Source organism: Papio anubis, chromosome 6 (assembly GCF_008728515.1).
Source record: "Papio anubis isolate 15944 chromosome 6, Panubis1.0, whole genome shotgun sequence".
NCBI lineage: Eukaryota > Metazoa > Chordata > Mammalia > Primates > Cercopithecidae > Papio > Papio anubis.
The window spans coordinates 51,315,663-51,341,670 of NC_044981.1; the positions used below are offsets into that span (position 1 = coordinate 51,315,663).

General features: G+C 43.2%; 1 protein-coding gene across 1 annotated transcript in view; it reads right to left on the reverse strand.

The window, feature by feature from the left end:
* LOC103883727 (glutathione S-transferase alpha-4-like) overlaps positions 1 to 8,788 on the reverse strand; it is a 29,331-nt gene extending 20,543 nt beyond the window's left edge. The window contains exons 1-2 of the mRNA XM_021937367.2: positions 7,923 to 8,788; positions 3,154 to 3,285 (exon numbers count right to left, since the gene is read on the reverse strand). Of these exons, the coding sequence (XP_021793059.1) occupies positions 3,154 to 3,285; positions 7,923 to 8,063 (273 nt within the window). The 5' untranslated portion in view covers positions 8,064 to 8,788. The remainder of the gene's footprint in view (positions 1 to 3,153; positions 3,286 to 7,922) is intronic.
* Positions 8,789 to 26,008: the final 17,220 nt, after the last annotated feature.

Here is a 26,008-nt window from a genome sequence, read left to right on the forward strand (position 1 = left end):
GTCTTGAACTCCTGACCTCTAGTGATCCACCCGCCTTAGCCTCCCAAAGTGCTGGGATTACAGGCATGAGCCACCACGTCTGGTCACATTCATATTCTTGACCTATCAATTCTTGTTTTAGGAATTATTATAAAGGAATAAGTATGGGTGTGAGCAAAGAAATAGCTATAAGAGGCCAAGTGTGGTGGCTCACACCTGTAATCCTAGTACTTTGGGAGGCTGAGGTGGGAGAATTGTTTGAGCTCAGTAGTTCAAGACCAGCCCAGACAACAGAGTGAGATCCCCATCTCTATAAAAACTTTTTTTGAATAAAAAAAATAGCTGTAAGAATGTTAACAGGGGCCAGGTGCGGTGGCTGTCACCTGTAATCCCAGCACTTTGGAGGTTAAGGTAGATGGATCATGAGGTCAGGAGTTTGAGACCAGCCTGGCCAACATGGTGAAACCCTGTCTCTACTAAAAATACAAAAATTAGCTGGGCGTGGTGGCATGAGCCTCTAATCCCAGCTACTCAGCAAGCTGAGGCAGGAGAATCGCTTGAACCCAGGAGACAGAGATTACGGGGAGCCGAGATCGCGTCACTGTACTCCAGCCTGGGTGACAGAGCAAGACTCTGTCCCCCACCAAAAAATAAAAAAAAAGAATGTTAACATGGTAAAAATTGGAAAGAACCTGTTTCTAGGAAAAGGAGACTGGTTATGTAAATTATGATACTTCTCTACAAGGAGTATAAACTACTAATTTAAAATGTTCTTATGTAATAGGAAAGAGGAAGGTCCTTGAGTCCAGGGCAGAACAGAATATACACTATTTTGTTTTGTGCAAGAAAGTTGAGAGTTGCAAAGAATATGACTATATATTCTGATTTGCTTTTATCTGCATAAATAGGAACACTGGAAGTATACATGTGATGTCAATAAAGTGATTATGGGAGCAGGGTGGTGGGAGGGAAGGGGTGAGAATGAGACTTCTGAATTTATGCTCTTTTTACATAACTCTCACTTTTTTTTTTTTTTTTTTTAGATGAGGTCTCACTCTGTTGCCCAGGCTGGAGTACAATGGCATGATCTTGGCTCACTACAACCTCCATCTCCCGGGTGCAAGTGATCCTCCTGCCTCAGCCTCCTTAGTAGCTGGGATTACAGGTGAACACCACCACACCTGGCTAATTTTTTATATTTTTAGAAGAGACGGGGTCTCACCATGTTGGCCAGGCTGGTCTCAAACTCCTGACCTCTAGTGATTTGCCCGCCTCAGCCTCCCAAAGTGCTGGGATTACAAGCATGAACCATCGCACCCGGCCACAGCTCTAATTTTTTTTAAGAAGATGTGATTCTATTGATCAATGAAAATAAAATAGCATACTATTGCAAAAGAATATTTGTTGACCTGTAAACGTATTCATGATAATTGAAAAGAATGTTAAATGAAGGCCACAAAACAATCTTTAGTATGACCCTATTTGGAGGGAAAATGCAAAATAATAGGTCAGGAAATCTCATGCAGATAACATTTGGCTGGTGAGATTATAGGTCTTTTTTCTTTTCTTTTTTGAGACAGAGTCTCGCTCTGTAGCCCAGGCTGGAGTGCAGTGGTGCGATCTCGGCCCACTGAAACCTCCACCTCCCGGGTTCAAGCAATTCTCCTGCCTCAGCCTCCCGAGTAGCTGGGATTACAGGCATGCACCACCACGCACAGCTAATTTTTATATTTTTAGTAGAGAAGGGGTTTCACCATGTTGGCCAGACTGGTCTCGAACTCCTGACCTCAGGTGCTCTGCCCACCTCGGCCACCTAAAATGCTGGGATTACAGGCGTGAGCCATCGCACCTGGCCAGTCTTTTTTCTTTTCTTCTTTTGGTTTACACAAACGTCTAACATAACTATATGAACTTGCATTTCTTTTATTGTAAGAAAAATTGCTAATTCTTAAACCACAAGACCCGTGGTTACCTATTAGATAAAATGTTTCTCAGGAATTGGAACAGAGGCCAGGTAAGGTCTGGCAGGAGGGGAATTCTGTCTGAGGGCTGGGGCAGTGCCACAGGAGGCTGACAGCACCCCCTAAGCAAATGCTTTGAACAATGGAGGAACTATCTGGGAGCCCACAATCAGGGGGACTAAAAGCAGGCAGGGTCAGCTGGTAGGACCTAGAGGGAGAAGCAACAAAGACAGACGTGTGAGCTTTGCTTTGCCAGGAAGAAAAGTTTTAAAAGCACTAAAAACAGGAAAGTTTTTAATGTTCATGCTAGACATCAAAATAATCAATTATTTTCCCCCTTTATAAAGTTTTATTTCCTAACAGATCCTATAGATAAGCAAGAGAAAAATAACCAAAATGAAGAAAAGAATGATTTTTTATTTACTTTTTTTTTTTTTTTTGAGAGGAGTCTCGCTGTGTCCCCAGGCTGGAGTACAGAGGCACAATCTCAGCTCACTGCAACCTCCACCTCCCGGGTTCAAGCGATTGTCCTGCCTCAGCTTCCCAAGTAGCTGGTATTACAGGCACACGCTGCCACGCCCAGTTAATTTTTGTATTTTTAGTAGAGACGGGGTTTCACCGTGTTGGCCAGGATGGTCTTGATCTATTGACCTCGCAATCCGCCCGCCTCGGCCTCCCAAAGTGTTGGGATTACAGGCATGAGCCACCGCGCCTGGTCAGAATGATTTTTAAAACAGTATTCTTGGGCTGGGCATGGTGGCTTATGCCTGTAATCCCAACACTTTGGTGGGCCAAGGCCAGGGGACTGCTTGAGGCCAGGTGTTTGAGGCCATCCTGGGTAACACAGAGAAACCCCCATCTCTACAAAAAAAAAAAGAAAAAAAGTTAGCCAGGTGTGGTGGCGCACACCTGTGGTACCAGCTACTCTGGAGGATGAGGTGGGAGGATCGCTTGAGTCCAAGAGGTCAAGTCTGCAGTGAGCCATGATCATGCCACTGCACTCCAACCTGGGCAACAGAGTGAGACCTTGTCTCAAAAAAACAAACAAAAACAACAATAACAACAACAAAACCCCACCCCACACACACACACACACACACACACACACACACGCCAGTGTTCTTAAGTTTCTTTTGAGATTGACCTAGAGGCATATTTTGCTTCAGTCTTTGTTCATTTTTTTCTGGGCTTTGTGTGGATGTTAATACACTACCTTTAGTAAAGGGAAGTCAGAAAGAACAGAAGCACTGCGTTCTTCCATCATTAAAATAGCTTCTAACAGCTGTATGTCTGCCCAGCTGAATTTGTTGCCAACAAGAAAATCCTCTCTATGGTCATTCAAAATCTACAGAAAGAAAAATAATAAAGAATATCAAATGAGAGTAAAAACCATTTTGCATGTCTAAATACTTAACAAGAGCATGAAGCCTTTGTTCTGATTAGATTTAATAAAGAATCTTAACAACAACAACAAAAAATCTCCAGGGCTGGTAAGAATAGGATGAAACCAACACTCTAACACATGTTGTAAACTGGCACAATTTTGGTGGGGGGAATTTGTCAGTGATTATCAAGGCCTTTTGGGTGGTGAAATGCTGGTACTGGACTCCTGTTATAAACCTGGAGGTGGCTAAGTAAAATTGTATCCACCAGTGCAGAGAGACACAAAAGTTACAGCTAGCTTAAGCCTACTGGCTATACCACCAATAGAAACAAGTGACAAATGTGATCCCAGAAGTCCAAAGCAGAGCCACATAGAAAGCTAATTTTTCACTATCCAGTGAAGAGTGAATATTTAGAAACCTCTCAGGTGCATCTGTGAGTACCAGATGCATTAAATGTGGGTTCACTTGATAAATAAGGAGCAAAGGTAAATTCAAGTGCTATGTCTCTTCTTGTGATACATGCAAGAATAAAAATAAATGTTAGTGTGGATGGGGAAAAATCGCCAGAATCAGTGAATTCTATAGTACAAACACTTGATGAGATATATCAAATAAATGAAATGGAACTCCTGCTGAAGACAAACTCACAGCTAAAAATTACACAGCATATAAGGAAACCCAAGTCACCTATGAGACAGAGGTAACAAACTGATGAAAAAGAATTTTCAACCACAGAGCCAAAAATAAGAGTCGATTCTGTAAAGGGATAAAAATGTTTTCAAATCAAAGAGATGATAAAAAGGTGTTGTGGGTGAGCAACCACTCTCTGGGCTGGTGGCACCGGGTCAAAGAATTTACCAAGATAGTTGTAAAGAAAGGCAGATTTGTTCAAGAAAGTAGGAAACTATGTTGTGAGGAGGCAATGGGCAGGATCTGCAGAAGAGAAGCTGACTGCAAAGAAACAAAGGCTTGCTGAAGATTTTATAGATAGTGTCTATGCTGTCTGCAAAAGAGGGCTTTGTGCAGTACTGATAACGCCATGATTGAAGTGAGCTAACGTGCAGGTGTCTGGTGATGGTTGGGCACAGAAAGATTGTGAGTTGTTTGCAATTTATTAATCTAGAATTCTATAAACATCTAAATCATTATTTTAGAGTAAAGGTAAAAATACAGATATTTTCTAGCAAAGACTGAAAGAGCTAACCACTTACAGACCTTTCCTGAAAGAAGTCCAAAAAAGATGTTCTTCCCTTAGAAGGAAAAAGCACCCAGAAGAAAGGCATGAGAAGCAAGGAGCAATGGTTAGCCAAGGAATCAGTTAAATGTGTTGATAAATATACATAAGTTGTAGCTTAAAAAAAAAATTAGAAGAAGTTTAAAAACAAGTTGGATATAAAATATTATTTAACAAAAACAGAAACAGGAAGAAGTTTGGAGAAAAGTTGAATCTTTGTCCTATCAAGAGAAGGATAAAGATTAATAGTTTCAGAAAGAAATGTTTACCTTCTGAACCATAGAAGAAAAGCTGGAGATAAAGAAAACCAGATCATCTACCAGGATCTAGAAAAACAGAGGAAAACTCAAAGAAAAGTTTTGTTTTTGTAAATAGAATAAATAAAGCGAAAAGGATAAATACAAATGTATTAGCAATGACAAGATATTTGCCTCAAAAACATAAAGTTGGTTGATAAAAACAAGTAGTAGAACAAACTTATAGTATGATGCTATGTACATAAAAATATTTTAAGATCCACACGTGTAAATACTTTTAAAACAGCTCAAAGCCAGGTCTCTATTTTTAAAAATGAAGAGAAAGAATTTACATCAAATTTCTGATAGTGGTTGCCTCTGAGAAGGGAGAGAGGAAGGGTATAATGTTTGAGTACAGTTCAAAGGAGACTTCGGCTATCTATATACATTTGTTTTAATGAGAAAGCAAAATTCTTAAGCAAGAAAATAAAAGTACTGACATTTGTTACTGCCAAGTAGTAGGTACATAGCAGTTCTGATTCTGAAAATATTTTAAATACGGTTGACCCTTGAACAACACAGGTTTGAACTATACAGGTTCACTTATACATAATTTTCTTCCACTTCCGCCACCCCTGAGACAGCAAGACCAACCCCTCCTCCTTCTCCTTCTCAGCCTACTCAACGTGAAGACGATGAGGATGAAGACCTTTATGATGATCCATTTCCACTTAATGAATAGTAAATATATTTTCGCTTCGTTATGATTTTCTTAATAAAGTTTTTTCTTTTGCTTACTTTGAATATAGTACTTAATACATATAGCTACAAAATATGTGTTAATCCACTGTTTATGTTATCAGTAAGGCTTCCATTCAACAGTAGGTTATTCGTAGTTTTTGAGAGGTCAAAAGTTATATGCCCCAATTCACATGTTGATCAGGGGTTAATTGTAATGGAATACCCGGCAAAATTATCTCCTGTATAATCATAATTATCTAAAAGTCCAAAAAACAAATAAAAATGTATTTATATGGGAAAAACTAGGAAGAACCATATAAAAATAATACTGACTGAGATATATCTTTGGGTGGTGAGGATAGTAGTGGTTTCTTTCTACATTCTACAGCTCTGTGTTGTCTAATTTTTTATATAATGAACATCTACTTCTTATAAAATAATGTTTAAAACTCACCTCATTTTCAGGAATAAAATTTGATATCGAAATACAAAAACTTGGACTTAACATATTTTGAAATACAGCATCTACATTATTGAGTTGAAGTATTATGTTGAAGTACAGTATTCTTTGATTTGGAAAAAGCAGTTTAGTTATCCAGTAATAGGTGAATAAGAGAAGCAGGGTTTGTTTTCTGCTCAGTATCATTCTCTTCACTCAGAGAAAAGGTCTATCCCAAAGCCCCAGAGAGATGCTTTGTTTGAAACAGCAGCCTCCAGGATATATTCTCTTGATCAGAAGGAATATCATGAAAAGATGGTTTGGCAACTAAAAAAATAACACAAGCCCAAGCCTCAATGGCAAGTAAGGGTGATGCCGCATTTTGAATAGTTCCCAGTTCTTTAACTTAACATAAGGAAATTAGTAACTTTGCATTTAAATCCAAAACACAATCAAAACTCTTCAGTACATTGTGTCTTACAGAATAGAAGTAACATAGTCCTGGCCAAAGACTAGACCCAAGTATTAAGCATCTACTTATTTCAGAAATAACAACTATGATATAAATGAATCATATCATTCCACTTTCTTAAAAGATTCTCTGGGAACAAACTATAATAGACACTAAGGTACATTTTCAAAAACTATCATATCCAACTCCAAGTTAAATAAAATAGTCTTATAAATGAGCATTCTAAATAATCCAACATCCGATTAAGGAGGGTTATTTGGGCCAGAATGCATCACCCAGGTGCCACACTTCACTGCTGTGTGTCAATAACAGAGATTTTTTTTTTTTTTTTTTTTGAGACAGAGTCTCGCTCTGTTGCCCAGGCTGGAGTGCAATGGTGCGATCTCAGCTCACTGCAACCTCCACCTCCCGGGTTCAAGTGATTCTCCTGCCTCAGCCTCCTGAGTAGCTGGGATTACAGGAGCCCGCCACCACACCCAGCTAATTTTTTATATTTTTGGTAGAGACAGGTTTCACCTTGTTAGCCAGGCTGGTCTCAAACTCCTGACCTCAAGTGATCCACCTGCCTCGGACTCCCAAAGTGCTGGGATTACAGGCATGAGCCACCGCACCTAGCCAATAAGAGAGAATTTGAACTGCAAGCTCTTGAGGTTGTCAAAAGAGGCCTGGAGTGATGGAGCCCCCAAAGCAGTCTCTTCCAGCTGCCAGCTGCTTTGCCTGTTTGTGCCGATGCCATACAGATATCATCATTCTTTATGACTACTATGGCATGAAAAAGTTAAGCATAAAAGAAACCAGAGCTCCTTAAAAAAATGGCCGATTGCCGGGTGCAGTGGCTCACACCTGTAATCCCAGCACTTTGGGAGGCCGAGGCGGGCAGATCATCTGAGGTTGGAAGTTTGAGACCAGGAGTTCGAGACCAAGGCCAACATGGTGAAACCCGGTCTCTACTAAAAATACAAAAATTAGCTAGGCATGGTGGTACACGCCTATAGTCCCAGCTACTAGGGAGGCTGAGGCAGGAGAATCACTTGAACCCGGGAGGCAGAGGTTGCAGTGAGCCGAGATCACGCCACTGCACTCCAGCCTAGGTGACAAAGTGAGATTCTGTCTTAAAAAAAAAAAAAAAAAAAAGGGAGAGAGAGAGTTTGTCTTTTGATTGAGGCATAATTAGCCTCTAGTATTAGACCTAAAAAAAAAAACCTGATAGTATTCACGGTGGTCACACCTTAGGCTGATGTCTTATTTTAAAAGACAGAACAGAAATGCTGTATGCTTTCATTGTACTTGGTATATTCCAACTCCGTTTCATTGGAGGTTCCATAATTTTGCCTGTAATTTGTTCTGGATCCTTTTTAAAGTTTTGATCCAAAGGCAGTAAAGCTCTAACATGGCCTCTGTGTCTCTTTTCAGATATTCACTCTTGAAATATTCTCAGAAACAAAATGTAAAAGCCCTGGATACCTGAAGCCTACCTTTTCAAAGGCAGGCAAGTACCGGGTTTTAGCTTTCTGCATGATGGAAGCAAGCGTCTCCTGTTTTTCCTCAGGGAATTTGAAGGGGGCCATAATTATCATCATCATCAGGACCTGGGTGCCATCAATGTACATGTCCATCCTGACAAAACAACCATTTGACCATCAGGCAGAGAGGAGGTTTTGAGCGTAGGGTTCTTACTCCAACACTTCTCTGGTATAAATGGATGCAGGAGCAAATAATGTTTATTTTTCCTCTTAAGCTTCCACTCTCATGAATGATTTCTAGCACCAGAACCAGCCAAGTGCCCAGGATATAGTAGAGTCTCTGGAAATGTTTATTGAATAAAAGGATGTATGAAAGAATTCACGAATGCCCTTAAGTTGAAATCTACCATAAACAAATAATTGATTATTATGGCTTTAAAAACTAAACTCAATGAAGTTTATTAAAACTACAAAACAATTAGTACCAGAACATTTTCACTTATTTAGAGAAGATAGATAATTTAACAGGTCTTCTGTTGACCTGACAACTGAGAAAGAAAAGTTTAATTTCCTTTAAAGTTTTCCTTTCATTGCCAAGCACTAAATAAATAAACAAACCATAGTATCTCTATTGCTGTTATTTACTGGCCTATTATACGTTCATACTGTGCTAGTTATCTCTCCAAGAGTGTCTCTGTATTCCCCATTATATGCTAATTGCTTAATGAATTTGTTTTAATGGTTTTCTGTAGTCTTTTTCTTTTTAACAGCATATAAAGAATAATGGAGTCAGGCTTAGTGGCACATCTATGGCCCAAATATGCCAGAGGATGAGACAGGAGGATTGCTTGAGCCCAGCAGTTTGGGTCTGGCCTGGGCAACATAGTGAGATGCCATCTCTTAAAAATTAAAAAAAAAAAAAAAAAAAGGCCTGGCATGGTGGCTCACACCTATAATCCCAGCACTTTGGGAGGCCAAGATGGGCAGATCACTTGAGGCCAGGAGTTTGAGACCAGCCTGACCAACATGGTGAAACCTATCTTTACTAAAAATACAAAAGTCAGCAGGGTGTGGTGGCACGTGCCTATAGTCTCAGCTGTTTGGGAGGCTGAGGCAGGAGAATCACTTGAACTCAGGAGGCAGAGGTTGCAGTGAGCCGAGATCACACTAGTACACTGCAGCCTGGGCAACAGAGCGTGACTCTGTCTCAAAAAAAAAAAAAAAAAAAAAAAAGAAAGAATGAAAAAGAAAAAGAAAAAATTTAATAATATACTTTCATTGTCCTATTTGAATTACAAATAATGTTTCTTTCATGTTAGTGTCACCTAGTCCACTTGCTTTAGTTTACTGTAGTTTATGGCTAACCCAAAGAAAAAGAATATTAACAACACCATCTATAGCTCAGGGCTTGTCTTAGAAAAAAACGAGATTTTTAAAGACCAATTAAAAACTTTGCATCAAAACAATAAGAAGCAGAGTGCATTTGCATATTTGTACTTATTTACAAAAGTATCATGTTCACATACTGTTTGACATTGCTTCTCTTGCCATATACCTTCGGAATTACAGGTTGGAATGACTAAGCCTGTTTTAAAGATGAAGATATGGGAAAGTTGGCATGGGCTGCTACTTTTTGTGGGCCTTGCTCATTCCTGTGTTGTTCTCTCTCCTTTTTCTGAACAATTGAGCCCTGGTCTTTCTCCCACTGCGTCTTCTGTGTATACTGACCTTGCGCACTGTGTCCATGCTTATAGTGATGACTGTTTAGGGACCTCTGAACAGGCCCCATGACCCCAAATCCAGGTAAGATTTTATAGTTGCAAGTACTTGTTTTGTCTTAAGTCTAGTTATTTCTTATGAAACTAAACTATCCCCGTGAATAATTACCCAATCATTTTCTGCCAGGCCTAGCACAATGCCCAGCGTAGCATAGATGTCTGTGGTATACAGAGGCCAAAAAATGGCCAAAAAACTTCACCCTTCTGTATTTGTGATGAAACTTGGCAGCTCCTCCCATCAATAGATGGGGTCTATTTCCCAGTCTATTTGTGGCTTCCTTTAATGAGTGGAATGAGGTAGAAATGATGAGGTGCCAATTCTGAACCCAGAACTTAGGAGGCCAGTATGCTTTCACTGTCGCTCTCAGAACTCTGCCTCACTGCCATGAGAACAAGCTCAGGATGAGAGGATGAGAGACACATGGTCCGTTCATATTCCAACTGATAGTCAGCCAACACCCATGACCAGAGCCTGGCTAACTACAGACATCAGTGAGTGCAGCCTAGCTAAGTCAAGCTAGACTCACATAGGCCACCCAGATACTTGCTCACCCATAGACAGGTAAGCAATAACAAATGCTTGCTGATTTAAGTCACTGTGTTTCAAGTTTGTTTTAGAGTTTTCAAGATACGTTTTAGAGCATTATTTATAGTCAATAGATCATTGATACAATGCTCAGTATGTGTGATGAATCAGTCATTTCTACCTTCATGTGGAATAACTTACCAGTTTATTTTCTAAGAACATATTTTGTTAGGAGTGGGGAGAGAATATGAGAATGTTGAATGCAACATTCAGTGCACTATGAGTAGTACACAGAAAAGGGGGATGTGGAGTACTTATTAAGAATAAGTACAAGGTGGCTGGGCACGGTGGCTCAGGCCTATAATCCCAGCACTTTGGGAGACCAAAGCAAGTGGATCACTTGAGGCCAGGAGTTCAAAACCAGCCTGGCCAACATGGCATAACCCTGTCTCTCCTAAAAATACAAAAATTAGCTGGGCATGGTGGTGCATGTCTATGGTCCCAGCTACTCAGGAGGCTGAGGCATGAGAATTGCTTGAACCCAGGAGGCGGTAGTTGCAGTGAGCTGCGATCATGCCACTGCACTCCAGCCTGGCAACAGAGTGAGACCTGTCTCAAAAGAAGAAAAAAGAATAAGTACAACGCATGCCAGGTCTAGCAAGTCATTTCCCCTTTGTCCCATTTGTCTTTTTTGTCTCAATCCAGGCTGAAAGGTACACCTGAACCAGGTCTCAGTTGGTGGAGAACTGAAGAAGTTTGGCTAAGAATCAAGTAGAGTAATGAACACTATGGTACCTGACTCTTTCCTTCAGGTCCTTCCCATAGAAGTTGTAATTCGCAGCAAGATAGCTGAGGATGGCTCTAGTCTGTGTCAGCACCATCCCATCCATTTCAACAAAAGGCACTTGGCCGAAAAGCAAGCGTCCATCTATGGTTTGAGCAAAGAGAGGTTAAGATACCCTTATTCAGTGGTTGCAGTAAATCTAAGGATGGTTCACTTCTAATTTCTCTCTGTGATTTTTAGGTTCTATCCAAAGTGATGAATTAAAGACCTCAGTTGTTGAGGAAATGGCTACCATTTGCTTCACGTAAAATCTGAGATTCATTTGGCAGTCTCATGCATTTTTGTGTGTTGGTTAACGTGATTATTTATGATTTTCTGCATTACTGTAAATATGTTATAGTATAAGTGCTTCTGATTCTCAAAGTTTAGGGTGTTGGCTGGGTGTAGTGGCTCATGCCTGTAATCGCAGCACTTTGGGAGGCTGAGGTGGACGGATCACTTGAGGTCAGGAGTTTGAGACGAGTCTGGCCAACATGGCGGGGGGGTGGGAGGTGGGGGGAGTGGGGATGTGGGGATTCTTAAAGGATTCTTCAGTGAGATGGGAAGAATTAAACCAATTATTGCGGACACATACGATTTTCATTCTATCCTCTTAACCAAAGTCACTGTCATGACCTACTTGATAAAGAGTTTCTGAAGGCTAATTGGTGTGGCCTTTGCTGACGCAAATTAAGCTGTGTATCAGGAACATGATGAACAGCCAATCAATGTTAGCAGTCATGCTATGTGCTTGCCTTTTCTAACAGTAGCCATTCTAGAGCTCTGTCTCTTTTATCAAAACAAATACTTCCCAAAGCAGGTTTCCATTTTTCTCTAATAAGATAATATTGAACAAATCTAGGCTTACCCTTCTGCAACTTTCATATTGTTCTCTTGTTTCAAGAAATTCTTCTTCAAACTAAATAAAAGATAAAGAGATATTATTCCAACTTTAAAGTCCTCAACAAAGAGATTTTTGTTTTTTTGTTGGTTTTTTATTTTTGCTCTCATTCCTCTTTTTCCTTTTCATCACCTAAGTTCTTCCTTCCTTCCAAACTCATGTCCTTTCTCCAACTTCCCCAGTGATTTTTCCTCTTCTTTTTCTTCCCCCTCGTCTGTTATTTTCCCTTCATATAAAGACAAGTTAAATTTCTCTTTAATGCTCATATATTCAATGAAAGGAATCCAGAGATCTTTAATCAGGTGAGATTATCATGATTTATTGATGATGTTTCTAAAGCTTTTGTGAGAAAGATTGATTTTTTTTTGGTCCCCCCAAACCTTGAGATGTGGGTAAGCAGTGTAAGGGGAGATGTCCCTAAAAGGAAATAGAGAAAAATAAGCAAGGTAATGAGTCCTTGCTCTAGAGGAGATAGCATTCAGATAGGGAAAAGGAAGCCTACACCTGCATGAAACAATTCCAAGGCACTTGTAAAAATCTATGAAGAAGTCAGTGTGGAGGGAATTCAGAGTTAAGGAAAGATCCCATAGGGTAGATGTTTCAAGGGAGGAGTTAAAGGGGAGGCCAGACTGCAGCTGGGCCTAACATTCCAGCTGGCAGCCATGAGTACTACAGGACTGGGGTGCTGAGGCAGAGATGAAAGACCCCAGAAAATCAGCCAGTCCCAATGGAGAGAATGAGGCAGATGTGGGTCTCCTCTCTCTTCTTTGTCTTGTGATCCACAAAAATCTTTTTAGCCCCTATGAAGCTTCTGGAACACCACCTCCCCTGACAGCTCCCCAAATCCTCCCTAATCCTCCATCATCCTATGATCCCTCCCTCACCTCTTACAAAGGAAGACAATAGGAAAGGAAAATAATAGATACAGCCTGTAGGCACCATTCCGAAGCCTGAAGAGGAAAGGAGGCTACTTCATTCCCACCCAAATTACCATCCTTCCCAATCCCAGTCAGGAACCAACCTCCTCTCCAGCTGCAGCCAGCAGCCAGCGGATGGACTCCATCCTGCCCCTGCCACGAAAGTAGTAGAGCTTGGGTCTGGCTGCCATGATTCCTGGCTCAAAGTTTTCTAAAGGATATAAAAAAAATTAAACAATATACTGACAAGTCATGTGGTATTTCTTCCCTATTTATAGCAATTCCAAAACAGGTAAAACAAAACTATTGTTGAGGGATTCATACATAGGAGGTAAAACTATGAAGCAAAGCAAGAAAATAATTACCAAGGAAGCAGGATAATGGTTACTTCTAGTGAGGAGAATGGGGTTGTTATTGGGGAGGAGCACTTAAGGTTTCTGGCATGCCAACAATGTTCTATTTCTTAAGCGGAATTAGTGGTCTTTATAATTAGTCTTAAAATTGCACATAATGCATTTGCACCCTACCCTATAAATGCTCTAGCTCACAATTTAAGAAAAAAGAAAGAACAAATTATGTATATTGTTTCAAAAAAAACCCTCAAACCATATTGCTCTGCTAGAAACACAAAAAACAGTCAACGCAGAAGACTTCTGTGACCCCAAAATATGTGGGGATTTCTCCCCACTGGCAAGCAATTAATTCTGCAGCAGACACCAGCTGAGTGTCCTCCAATTTAATTCCAACACTATCCACCTGGAGACAGCATCACATCCCAGAGAGTGAGGGCTCTGTCCCCAAACTGCCTACCTTTCAGACACCAGTCGTCAGTCCAGGCCTCCAGAACTTCTAACCAGTCAGCTTCAAGCTGGGATTCCCACAACCCCCTCTTTGGGTTTAATTAATTTGCTGGAGCAGCTCACAGAACTCAAAAAAAAACACTTAAGTTTAGCAGTTTATTATAAAGGGTATTACCAAGGATATAGATGAAGAGAGGCATAGGGTGAGGTGTGGGGAAGAGGCACGGAGCTTCCACATCCTCCCCAGGCCCAACACCCTCCAGGAACTTTTACCTGTTCAGCTGTCCGCAAACTCCTGGAATCCAGTCCTGGGTTTTTATTGGGCTTCATTACATAGGCATGATTCATTAAGCCATTGGTCCTCTTCCCTACATAGAGGTTGGGGTTTGGGGCTGAAAGTCCCAACCCTTTAACCATGTCTTTTTCCTTCCAATTGACCAGCCCCATCCTGCAACTATCAGTCAACATTAGCATACGAAAGACAGCACTGTGGAGATTCCCTGAATTTAGGAGTTGTATGCCAGAAAAGCAGAGTGTGATACCCTACTTTGTTTTTTTGGTTTTGAGAGGGAGTCTTGCTCTATCACCCAGCCTGGAGTGCAGTGGCGCGATCTCAGCTCACTGAAAACTCTGCCTTCTGGGTTCACACCATTCTCCTGTGGCAGCCTCCCAAGTAGCTAGGACTGACTACAGGCGCCCACCACAACAACTGGCTAATTTTCTGTGTGTTTTTAGTAGAGACGGGGTTTCACCGTGTTAGCCAGGATGGTCTCGATCTCCTGACCTTGTGATCCACCCGCCCCAGCCTCCCAAAGTGCTAGGATTACAGGCGTGAGCCACTGCACCCCGCACCCTGCCCTGTTTTAACGTGAATTGACTCTCCCTTAGCTAAGAGAGCCAGACAGACTCCATCTTGGGTCCCTTCACTTGCAGCCCCTTACCCGCCCTCTTTCCTCAAGGACTTAACTTGTTCAAGCTGACTCCCAGCACAACCAAGAATGCAATTAACTGATAAGATACTGTGGCAAGCTATATCCGCAGTTCCCAGGAATTCACCTGGCTAATAGCACTCAAGTCCCGGCGTTTGTGTCCAGTTGATAATGCCAAAGCCCCGCATCTATCACCTTGTGATAGATTTAAAGCCCTGCACCTGGAACTGTTTGCTTTCCTGTAACCATTTATCCTTTTAACTTTTTGCCTGCTTTACTTCTGTAAGACTGTTTTAACTAGACTCCCCCCGCCCTTTCTAAACCAAAGTATAAAAGAAAATCTAGCCTCTTTGCCATCTCTCGGTCTCTGGCTAATAAAAGACTCCTGAATTTGTCTCAGAGTGTGGCGTTTCTCTATAACTTGCTCGGTTACAATAAGAGGAAGACCAAATATGTATTTCGCAATAGCACAGTCTACCCTCCCCCACCTTTGAACACCAAGGTGTTTGAACATTAAAAGGACATACAATTTAAAAACTACTGCCACATTACTAGAATCCCATTCAATCAGTAAGAATTAGTCCAGTCCATCATATTGTATTAACGTCTTTAGAGGGAAGTCACTGGGGCCTGCAGGTTTCCTTTCATTCAGTTCCAAAAGTAGGAACAAACATAGCTGCATCCTTTCAGACATCTGTTATAATTGAACTAACAGATATGTCATCTCTTGCTCTGAGCCCCTTTCAAGGTGTTAATGTAATGTTGGATTTCCCTCCATTTATAACCGATTTATTCATTCCTTTGTGGTCAGCTACTTCTCCCCTGCTCCGTTAATACCTAAACTTTTTCACCTTTGGGAGGAACATTAGAACCGCCACTGTGCTGGTCTAGATTGCAAGCAGCAATACTAGTCTAGCAAGTGCCTCCTCCTCAGTTGGACTGCCATTAAGGTGGGGTACAGTTCCATAGGTGCAGAACTAGTGAGCTATTTCTACCACCAGGCAATATAGCTGCATTCTTTCACCACAATTTTGCTAGACAGGATGAAGGCACAACCCTTCCCCATCAGGCCCTTAGGAATTCTGACATAAGGTCTGAAAAACACTGACAGTTTCTTGCTTAGAAATCCCTGCTTCCAGCACTTGTAGTTGCAGCCCCAGTCCTAGGACTGTTGCATCATGTTGGCAATAGGCCCCCAAAATCTGGCCATAAACTGCCCCCAAAACTGGCCGTAAACAAAATCTCTGCAGCACTGTGACATGTTCATAATGGCCATGATGCCCACGCTGGAAGGTTGTGGGTTTACCAGAATGAAGGCAAGGAACACCTGGCCCACCCAGGGCAGAAAACCACTTAAAGGCGTTCTTAAAACACAAACAATAGCATGAGCAATCTGTGCCTTAAGGACACGCTCCTGCTGCAGATAACTAGCCAGAGTCCATCCCTTTATTTTGGCCCATCCCTTTGTTTCCCCTAAGGAATACTTTTAGTTAATCTATAATCTATAGAAACAATGCTTATCACTGGTTTGCTGTCAATAAATATGTGGGTAAACCTCTGTTCGAGGCTCTCAGCTCTAAAGACTGTGAGATTCCTGATTTTCCACTCCACACCTCTTTCTTTTTTTGTTTTTTTTTTTTGAGACGGAGTCTCACTGTCACCCAGGCTGGAGTGCAGTGGCACGATCTCAGCTCACTGCAAGCTCCACCTCCCGGGTTCACACCATTCTCCTGCCTCAGCCTCCCAAGTAGCTGGGACTACAGGCACCTGCCACCATGCATGGCTAATTTTTTTTGTGTGTGTGTATTTTTAGTAGAGATGGGGTTTCACCGTGTTAGCCAGGATGGTCTCGATCTCCTGACCTCATGATCCACCCGCCTCGGCTTTCCAAAGTGCTGGGATTACAGGCGTGAGCCACCGTGCTTGGCCCCACCCCTCTTTTATTTTTTTTTATGCGTTTTCTGTTTTTTTTTTTTTTTTTTTGAGACGGAGTCTCACTGTGTCTCCCAGGCTGGAGTGCAGTGGCGCGGTCTCGGCTCACTGCAAGCTCCGCCCCCCGGGTTCACGCCATTCTCCCGCCTCAGCCTCCCAAGTAGCTGGGACTACAGGCGCCCGCTACCGCGCCCGGCTAGTTTTTTGTATTTTTAGTAGAGACGGGGTTTCACCATGTTAGCCAGGATAGTCTCGATCTCCTGACCTTGTGATCCACCCGCCTCGGCCTCCCAAAGTGCTGGGATTACAGGCTTGAGCCACCGCGCCCGGCCTGTGTGTGTGTCTTTAATTCCTTTAGTGCTGCTGGGTTAGGGTTTCCCTGACCAAGCTGGTCTTGGCAGTATCAGGTAGGTGAGAAGAAAAATGTTTTTGAGGTGATTTGGGAAAGACAGAAAAAAATCATAGTTGTTATACAAGTGTACTCCTCCCTTGGCAAAGATTACATAGTCATGTCACTGAAATGCGGGTTACTTGCCACGTGTAGAGTCCAATTAACAAGAGTGAGGTCTGATACTAAGAAAAGTGAACTTATTCCTTTCTTGCCACAGTCTTGTCACCCTCTAGGCACCATCTCTATTGAGTTGCTATTAAGATTCAGTCCTTTTACATTGACTCTTGAGCTATTGCATGTTGAAAATTGCAGGAACTTCCTAAAAATTTATGACTTTACTGTCTTGGGAGACACCATGATAAAAAGGCACCTTGCTAACCGAAATGCCCTGATTAGAGAAACGATGTGGTGGTTCAGTGACTCAATCCCAATACACCTTAACATGAACCTTACAATGAAATGAATGTGGAGAAAACATGAGAAGAGGGAGAGGAGAGACTGTGCCTTGTTGTGAATCTCTCCTCAACAAGAGAACTCTTCAATTCCCTGGCCCCCTGCAGTGACCCAAGCAGGATGCTAAAGGAGTTATCACACATTTAGAGGTCAAAAGTGGGGTGGCTAAGGAGTTCACAGACATGCCAAAAGCACCACGGGACAGCATACCTGGTGGCTTCCAGCACTGGCAAAGTCACCTTGTAAATCGGCCATGTTCCAGGTACTGACCAGGTGACAGGCAACCAGCAAAGCAAAAGCCACTAGACCATTGACGAGTGATGCCTCACTCCACCCAGCTGCCTTCTGAGAAAGATAAAGCAGCACTGGGCCCAGTGCAGTGGCTCATGCCTGTAATCCCAGCACTTTGGGCTGCTGAGGCAGGCAGATCACCCGAGGTCAGGAGTTAGAGACTTGGCCAACATGGTGAAACCCAGTCTCTACTAGTAATAAAAAAAATTAGCCAGGCATGGTGGCATGTGCCTGTAATCCCAGCTACTCGGCAGGCTGAGGCAGAAGAATCACTTGAACCCAGGAGGCTGAGGTTGCAATGAGCTGAGATCACACTACTGCAATCCAGCCTGGGCGACAAGAGCAAAACTCCTTCTAAAACAAAACAAAACAAAACAAAACAAAAAAGATAAAGCAGTACTGTTGAAGTTCAGTATCAGCCGCCCACTTGGGAAGTGCCATCTCTCCCTCTCCAGCTGCTCTGAGAGATGGGATAAATCTGTAAAGCTGGTGAGGGCTGGTCTGTTTAATTTCTGTGGTTCTGTCTCACTAAAACCTTTTTTAGACCAAATTGTATTTGAAACTAATCCTAGGGTGAAAGAACATGGGCACAAGAAATACTGTTAAAATCCTCTATACAGTGGTTGTATTCAGCTCCCCCAGTTAGACACTGTTACCTTTTGGTTTGTCCTGTGAATCCAGATAAAGTCACTTCTAGTAGCCTCTAGAAAGCTGTTTCTTTCCGTTTCTTTTTTCTTTCTTTCTTTCTTTCTTTTTTTTTTTTTTTTTTGAGGCAGAGTCTCACTCTGTTGCCCAGGCTGGAGTGCAGTGGTGTGATCTTGGCTCACTGCAACCACCATCTCCCAGGCTCAAGCAATTCTCCTGCCTCAGCCTCCCAAGTAGCTGGGATTACAGGAGCACGCCACCATGTGAGGCTAATTTTTGGCATTTTAGTAGAGACAGGGTTTCACCATGTTGCCTGGGGTCATCTCAAACTCCTGAGCTCAGGCAATCTGCCCACCTCGGCCTCCCACAGTCCTGGGATTACAGGTATAAGCCACCGCTCCCAGTCAGGAAGCTGTTTCTAGGCAGTGGTCTCTTACAATGCAGGCTGGCTGGTCCTTCTTCTCTCTAGTTATTCTCTTGGTAATGAAACTCTCAGCTCTGGGCTGCCCACAGGAGATGGGTCCCTAATGTAACACCGAGTGTCATGATTATCTAGCTCTAGATATTATGTCTGTCCCAGAGGCCTGGTCAAGATGGTGAGATAGCAATGGCTATACCTCGTGCAAGTGATAGTAAAATCTCCCAGATGATAGGAGCAGCAGCAAAATGCCATTGTCAAATGAGAAAAACAGGGCAAGCTTCTTGCTGGGATTGCAGAGCCAACATTCAAAGGGATGCAGAGATATGGGCCCTTGGATATGCTGGAATAAACCAGTGGGGTCTGGCAAAATCAGACAAGTGGACAACAGTCTGGGTACTAGAGATGGGATGCATTTTTTCCTTTGGGAGAGCTGGAGTCACAGGGTGAAAGGGGAAACCTCTGCTCCTTGGAACATAACCTTCTGGATGTGGGCTAACAGCTGCTCTGACCTCGCCAAGGGAATGAACACTGAGAAACCCAGGTGTGGATCCACTCCTGTTCATCTGCTCCATGCCAAGTACAGGACCATGCTCGGTACAATTCTCAAATGGAAGTGATAAGTGAATGTTAATATCTCCTTCTTTCAAAGGCAGGGGTCTCTGGGGGCTCAGGGGCATGAGTCCTCACTATAGTGACACAAGCTTATTCCATCTAAGCCTCAGTCTCCTAATCTTTAAAATGGGGGATGGTGGTTGAACTACCCACCTTGAAGCATTATTGTGGGGCCTGAGGATGGAAGCAAGCAATAGATAAAATAAGTGCTGCATGGATAGGAAGAATCAGTATCGTGAAAATGGCCATACTGCCCAAGGCAATTTATAGATTCAACGCCATCCCCATCAAGCTACCGATGACTTTCTTCACAGAATTGGAAAAAACTACCTTAAAGTTCATATGGAACCAAAAAAGAGCCCACATTGCCAAGACAATCCTAAGCCAAAAGAACAAAGCTGGAGGCATCACGCTACCTGACTTCAAAGTATACTACAAGGCTACAGTAACCAAAACAGCATGGTACTGGTACCAAAACAGAGATATAAACCAATGGAACAGAACAGAGCCCTCAGAAATAATACCACACATCTGCAACCATCTGATATTTGACAAACCTGACAAAAACAAGAGATGGGGAAAGGATTCCCTATTTAACAAATGATGCTGGGAAAACTGGCTAGCCATATGTAGAAAGCTGAAACTGGATCTCTTCCTTATACGTTATACAAAAATTAATTCAAGATGGATTAAAGACTTAAACATTAGACCTAAAACCATAAAAACCCTAGAAGAAAACCTAGGCAATACCATTCAGGTCATAGGCAGGGGCATGGACTTCATGTCTAAAACACCAAAAGCAATGGCAACAAAAACCAGAATTGACAAATGGGATCTAATTAAACTAAAGAGCTTTGGCACAGCAAAAGAAACTACCATCAGAGTGAACAGGCAACCTAAAAAATGGGAGAAAATTCTTGCCATCTACACATCTGACAAAGGGCTAAAAACCAGAATCCACAAAGAACTCAAACAAATTTATAAGAAAAGAAAACCCCATCAAAAAGTGGGCAAAGGATATGAACAAACACGTCTGAAAAGAAGACATTTATGCAGCCAACAGACACATGAAAAAATGCTCATCATCACTGGCCATCAGAGAAATGTAAATCAAAACCAAAATGAGACACCATCTCACACCAGTTAGAATGGCGATCATTAAAAAGTCAGGAAACAACAGGTGCTAGATAGGATGTGGAAAATAGGAACACTTTTACACTGTTGGTGGGACTGCAAACTAGTTCGACCATTGTGGAAGAGAATGTAGCAATTCTTTAAGGATCTAGAATTAGAAATACCATTTGACCCAGCCATCCCATTATTGGGTATATTCCCAAAGGATTATAAATCATGCTGCTATAAAGACACGTGCACACACATGTTCATTGCAGCACTACTCACAATAGCAAAGACTTGGAACCAACCCAAAGGATGAGTTCATGTCCTTCCATAGGGACATTATTCTCAGCAAACTATTGCAAGAACAAAAACACAAACACCGCATGTTCTCACTCATAGGTGGGAATTGAACAATGAGAACACTTGCACACAGGAAGGGGAACATCACACACCGGGGCCTGTTGTGGGGTGGGGGGAGGGGGGAGGGATAGCATTAGGAGATATACCTAATGTAAATGACGAGTTAATGGGTGCGGCACACCAACATGGCACATGTATACATATGTAACAAACCTGCACATTGTGTACATGTACCCTAGAACTTAAAGTATAATAATAAAAAAATAAATTTTAAAAAAGAAACATAAAAGAGTGCTGCACTCTGTGACCTATATCAAGTAGAGTCCTCCATGTCTCTTTAAAGGTATTACAAACTGATTTAGTGTTTTCTAGATTGTCTTTTACTAAGACTAGCTTGTCTGTTAGTTTTCCATGTCTTTTGAAAAATGTGTGTTGTAAATGCAATCGATATTTTGTAAAAGGAAGCTAAAGCTATTGTAAATTTGACGAGGTATTGCAATAAAAGGTGTGTTAAAAGAAAGATCTGGAGTGACTTTTGCCTTCATCTTGTGATTTATGAGCGTAATTGGAGAATTTTCATTGTTTGGTGCTTTACAGTAGTGAATTTTGGAATTTTGTGTGACGGCTTTGGGCCAGCATAGTTTTCACCACTTCACTCCTGCCTGTCCCCTGCATGTTCTCAAGGCAAGTGGGAGACAGAAGGATGTAACTTTGAAGGCCAGCACCTCAAATGATAAGCACTTACCACTTGTTGTAAAAATCTCAGCAAGTGTTTGTATGCCCCATAAATAGCTGGCTCTGGCCAAGTAGTCACCGTACCTGGTCTCTCAGCCTCGGCTCCATGGGATTCTAAATTAGGCACTCAGATTGCTCCAACCTGGAAGGCAGAGGTTGCAGTGAGCCAAGATCGCGCCACTGCACTCCAGCCTGGGTGATGGAGCCAGACTCTGTCTCAAAATAAATAAATAAAAATAAATAAACTAGGCTCTCAGGAGGCATGATGAATGGACTGAACTAGAGAGTGTCCAAAAGCCTCAGCAGGACTCCATTCCCCACCCTGAGCTCCTCCCAGGCAGAGCTCTTCCTTGTAGAACAGCTGAGTGCAGAGAAGGGGCCCCATACATCTTACAGTCTCATGCCCAGGAAAAGCCACCTTCTCTCCCTGGATTCTACACTGCAAAATTCTGAGGAGGTGGCAAACTCCTGGAAGGCAGGGTCAGGTCATGTTTCATCCATCCCCCTATGCTATATTGCACAGCGGCTGTGCAATACATGTGGTGGATACTGTCAATGTACTACTTTGGGATACCAGTTTCTAAACTTGATAATATTCCTATGTTCAGTCTTTTATTGTTTCTTTCAACATCAACATTTATTAAGCTCCTTTTATTTATTTATATTTATTTATTATTTTGAGGCAGAGTACCACTCTGCCACACAGGCTGGAGTGCAGTGGCACGATCTCGGCTCACTGCAACCTCCGCCTCCTGGGTTCAGTGACTCTCGTGCCTCAGCCTCCCAAGTAGCTGGAATTACAGGCGTGTACCACCACGACTGGCTAATTTTTGTATTTTTAGTAGAGATGGGGTTTTGCCATGTTGGCTAGGATGGTCTGGAACTCCTGGCCTCAAGCAATCTGACCGCCTCAGCCTCACAAAGTGCTGGGATTATAGGCGTGAGCCACTGCCCCTGGATGGATAAAGTACTAGGGTAGGTACTCTGGGCACTGAAAGATGAATAAGATGTACTTACTGTCATCAAAAAATCCAGACTTCTATAAGGCAAGTCAGAATGAAGTAAGTGTTTAATAAAAGTACAATATGGTATTAAGAATTGAACAGAGCCTTTCTGAATGAGTACAAACAGAGATAAATTTGTTTGTCTGACCTCTCATGCTTCTCCTCCCCATGGCATTGTAAGTTAAGGGCCTAAACCGGGTCCTTTAATCCTTTTTCCTTGACCTCTCATGAATTTCAACAAAGATTAGGCTAAATCACAGCTTAGTAATATAGAAGACCAAGTTTGTTTATGCTTCAAAAAGTAAACCCAATTATTCTGATTGTTTAAAAGTATACTGTCAAAGCTTAAAAGAACAGGTGCAAAGTAAATATATACCTCATCTGTGGGAAATGAAGAAGCAGGGAACGAAGGGGCAGCGCTTTCTGGATTTCATCCAAAATGCAAACACTCTGAAAACTCCGCTGCTGGAAGGTCCAGAACCTTAGAAGCTAAGATGAGCAGATACTCAAGCCCATCTCCTCACCTCTGGTTTTTCTGATGCGGATATTGGCCGACAGGTGTGTCCTCACATGGGTCTTTTAACATTGGAAATTAATTCCCATCTCCCAGGGCTTGAAAACTTCATCTGTGTGCAGCTTCACCTGAGATGAGCCAGCCGTGGAGATGCATTCCCCCACCCACAGCCCTGAGTACATATCTAAGGTGGGCTGAGAAGAAAGCAGTGAAGACAGCGTGATGACCTTTGGCTAGCTGAAGAATAGCCTTTGAGTCCAAAAAAAAAAGGCCCACAGCTGGGCACAGTGGCTCACGCCTGTAATCCCAGCACTTTGGGAAGCCAAGGCGGGTGGACCACCTGAGGACAGTTTGAGACCAGCCTGACCAACATGGAGAAAACCCATCTCTAGTAAAAATACAAAATTAGCTGGGTGTGGTGGCGCACACCTGTAATCCCAGCTACTCGGGAGGCTGAAGGAGGAGAACTGCTTGAACCCGGGAGGCAGAGGTTGTGGTGGGCCGAGATCGTGCCATTGCCCTCCAGCCTGGGCAACAAAAGCAAAACTCCATCTCAAAAAAAAAAAAAAAAAAGCCCAAGATCTTTTTGAAAATGTGGAAGAACACATTTACTCGAACACATTAATCTGAGTTAGGCTCTGGGTACTGGAGAAAAGACCCAGGTTCAAATCTCGGGTCGGTCTCTCTCACGTGAACAGGTTTCTTAATCTCCCTGAGCTTCAGTTTCCTTATTTGCACAATGAGGCTAATAGTACTTAATTCATTTGGTATGAGATTGAAAAGAGATAATGTGTGCAAACTGTTGAACATAGTAAGGACTCAAAAAATGCCACATACACATACAGCTCGAGATTACAGCAACATTCACAAGAAAGAAAAGCAGTCAAACTTGCTGCCGATAGAAGTGCAGGGCATTCTCTGGAAGTATGATTTTGGAACAGCAGCAGTGGTGCCTGGGAGCCTTTTAGAAATACAGGATCTCAGTCCCTGAGCCAGGCCTACTGAGTGAGCGAGCCTGTGTCTTTAACACCATCTGCTGGAGATTCGTATGTATATGAAAATTAAATTTGAGAAGCGGGGCGAGAATGAAAACCAATAACCTACCTCTGGGGCTCAGTCTCCGGTCCTGGGTTGTTCTCCCCAGGAACTGCTGGGCAGGCATACTTGGCAGGACATAATGTTTTAAAAGGTGGGCTAAATAAAGTGGTGGAGTCATATGTGGCTGTGGATACAGAAAAGTAAAGGAAAGACTGGAGAATTGTAAGTTAATTCCTCCTGTTAGATCATCCGCGTTAACCCTCTTTTAAGAGAGCAACTCCTAGAATTCAAGGCCTCCCTTCTTTTTTCCCCCACCTAGAAAAATAAGCGTTTGTGTTTACTAACCAAGGGTACTGAAGTCAGAGCAGTACAGCCTACTAACGAGTCCCTCCTGTAGTCTATCCATCTAGGCCAATAGGACTAGTGTGTCTGGAATTGGTGAATTCTTGGTCTCACTGACTTCAAGAAGGAAGCTGTAGACCCTCGCATTGAGCGTTACAGTTCTTAAAAATGGCGTGGACCCAAAGAGGGACCAGCAGCAGGATTTATTGTAAACACCAAAGAGCAAACCTTTCAGCCTCCTGAAGGGGACCCCAGTAGATTGCTATTGCTAGGTCGGGCAGCCTGCTTTTATTCCCTTAGCTGATCCCACCCACATCCTGCTGATTGGTCCATTTTACAGAGAGCTGATTGGTCTATTTTACAGAGAGCTGATTGGTCCATTTTACAGAGAGCTGATTGGTCCATTTTGACAGAGTGCTGATTGGCACATTTACAAACCTTGAGCCAGACACAGAGTGCTGATTGGTGCATTTACAATCCTTTAGCTAGACACAGAGTGCTAGACAGAAAAGTTCTCCAAGTCCCCACTAGATTAGCTAGACACAGAGTGCTGATTGGTGCATTTACAAACCTTGAGCTAGACACAGAGTGCTGATTGGTGCATTTACAAACCTTGAGCTACATACAGAGTGCTGATTGGTGCATTTACAAATCTTGAGCTAGACACAGAATGCTGATTGGTGCATTTACCATCCTCCGGCTAGACATAAAAGCTCTCTAAGTCCCCACCTGACTCAGGAGCCCAGTTGGCTTTGCCTGGTGGATGCCATGCCAGGGCCATGGGCAGAGCAGCCCATCAGTCCCGCTCCACACACCAGGACTCCTCAGCCCTTGGGTGGTCGATGGGACCGGGCTCCACGGAGCAGGGGGCGGCACCTGTCAGGGAGGCTCAGGCCACACAGGAGCCCACCCAGGGTCGGGGGGCAGGGAGGGGTGCGGGGCTCGGGCATGGCGGGCTTCAGGTCCTGAGCCCTGCCCCCTGGGGAGGCAGCTGAGGCCCAGCGAGAATTTGAGCGTGGCACAGGTGGGCCAGCAGTGCTGGGGGACCTGGTGCACCCTCCACAGCTGCTGGCCCGGATGCTAAGTCCCTCACTACCCGGGGCTGGCGGCACTGGCTGGCTGCTCCAAGAGCAGGGCCCAACAGGCCCGTACCCACCCGGAACTCATGCTGGCCCACTCGCGCTGCTCACAGCCCCAATTCCTGCCTGCCCCTCTCCCTCCACACCTCCCGGCAAGCAGAGAGAGCCAGCTCCAGCCTTGGCCAGCCCAGAGAGGGGCTCCCACAGTGCCGTGGCGGGCTGAAGGGCTCCTCAGGTGCCACCAGAGTGGACACTGAAGCTGAGGAGGCACCGAGAGCGAGGGCTGCTAGCACGTTGTCACCTCTCACTAGGAAGGTTTGGAAAAAGCAATAGATAGGCTGCCTCCTCCCAAGGTGAGTTCCCAGGGAGCCAGAGCCTGCTGAGTAAGGAAGAGAAAGTCAGCAAAGGTCAGAGGCGAAGGAAGGAAGGAAGAAACAAAGCCACCAGGGAGACAGCCTTGCGGGGATCCCTTGGCCCTTCACTCTCAT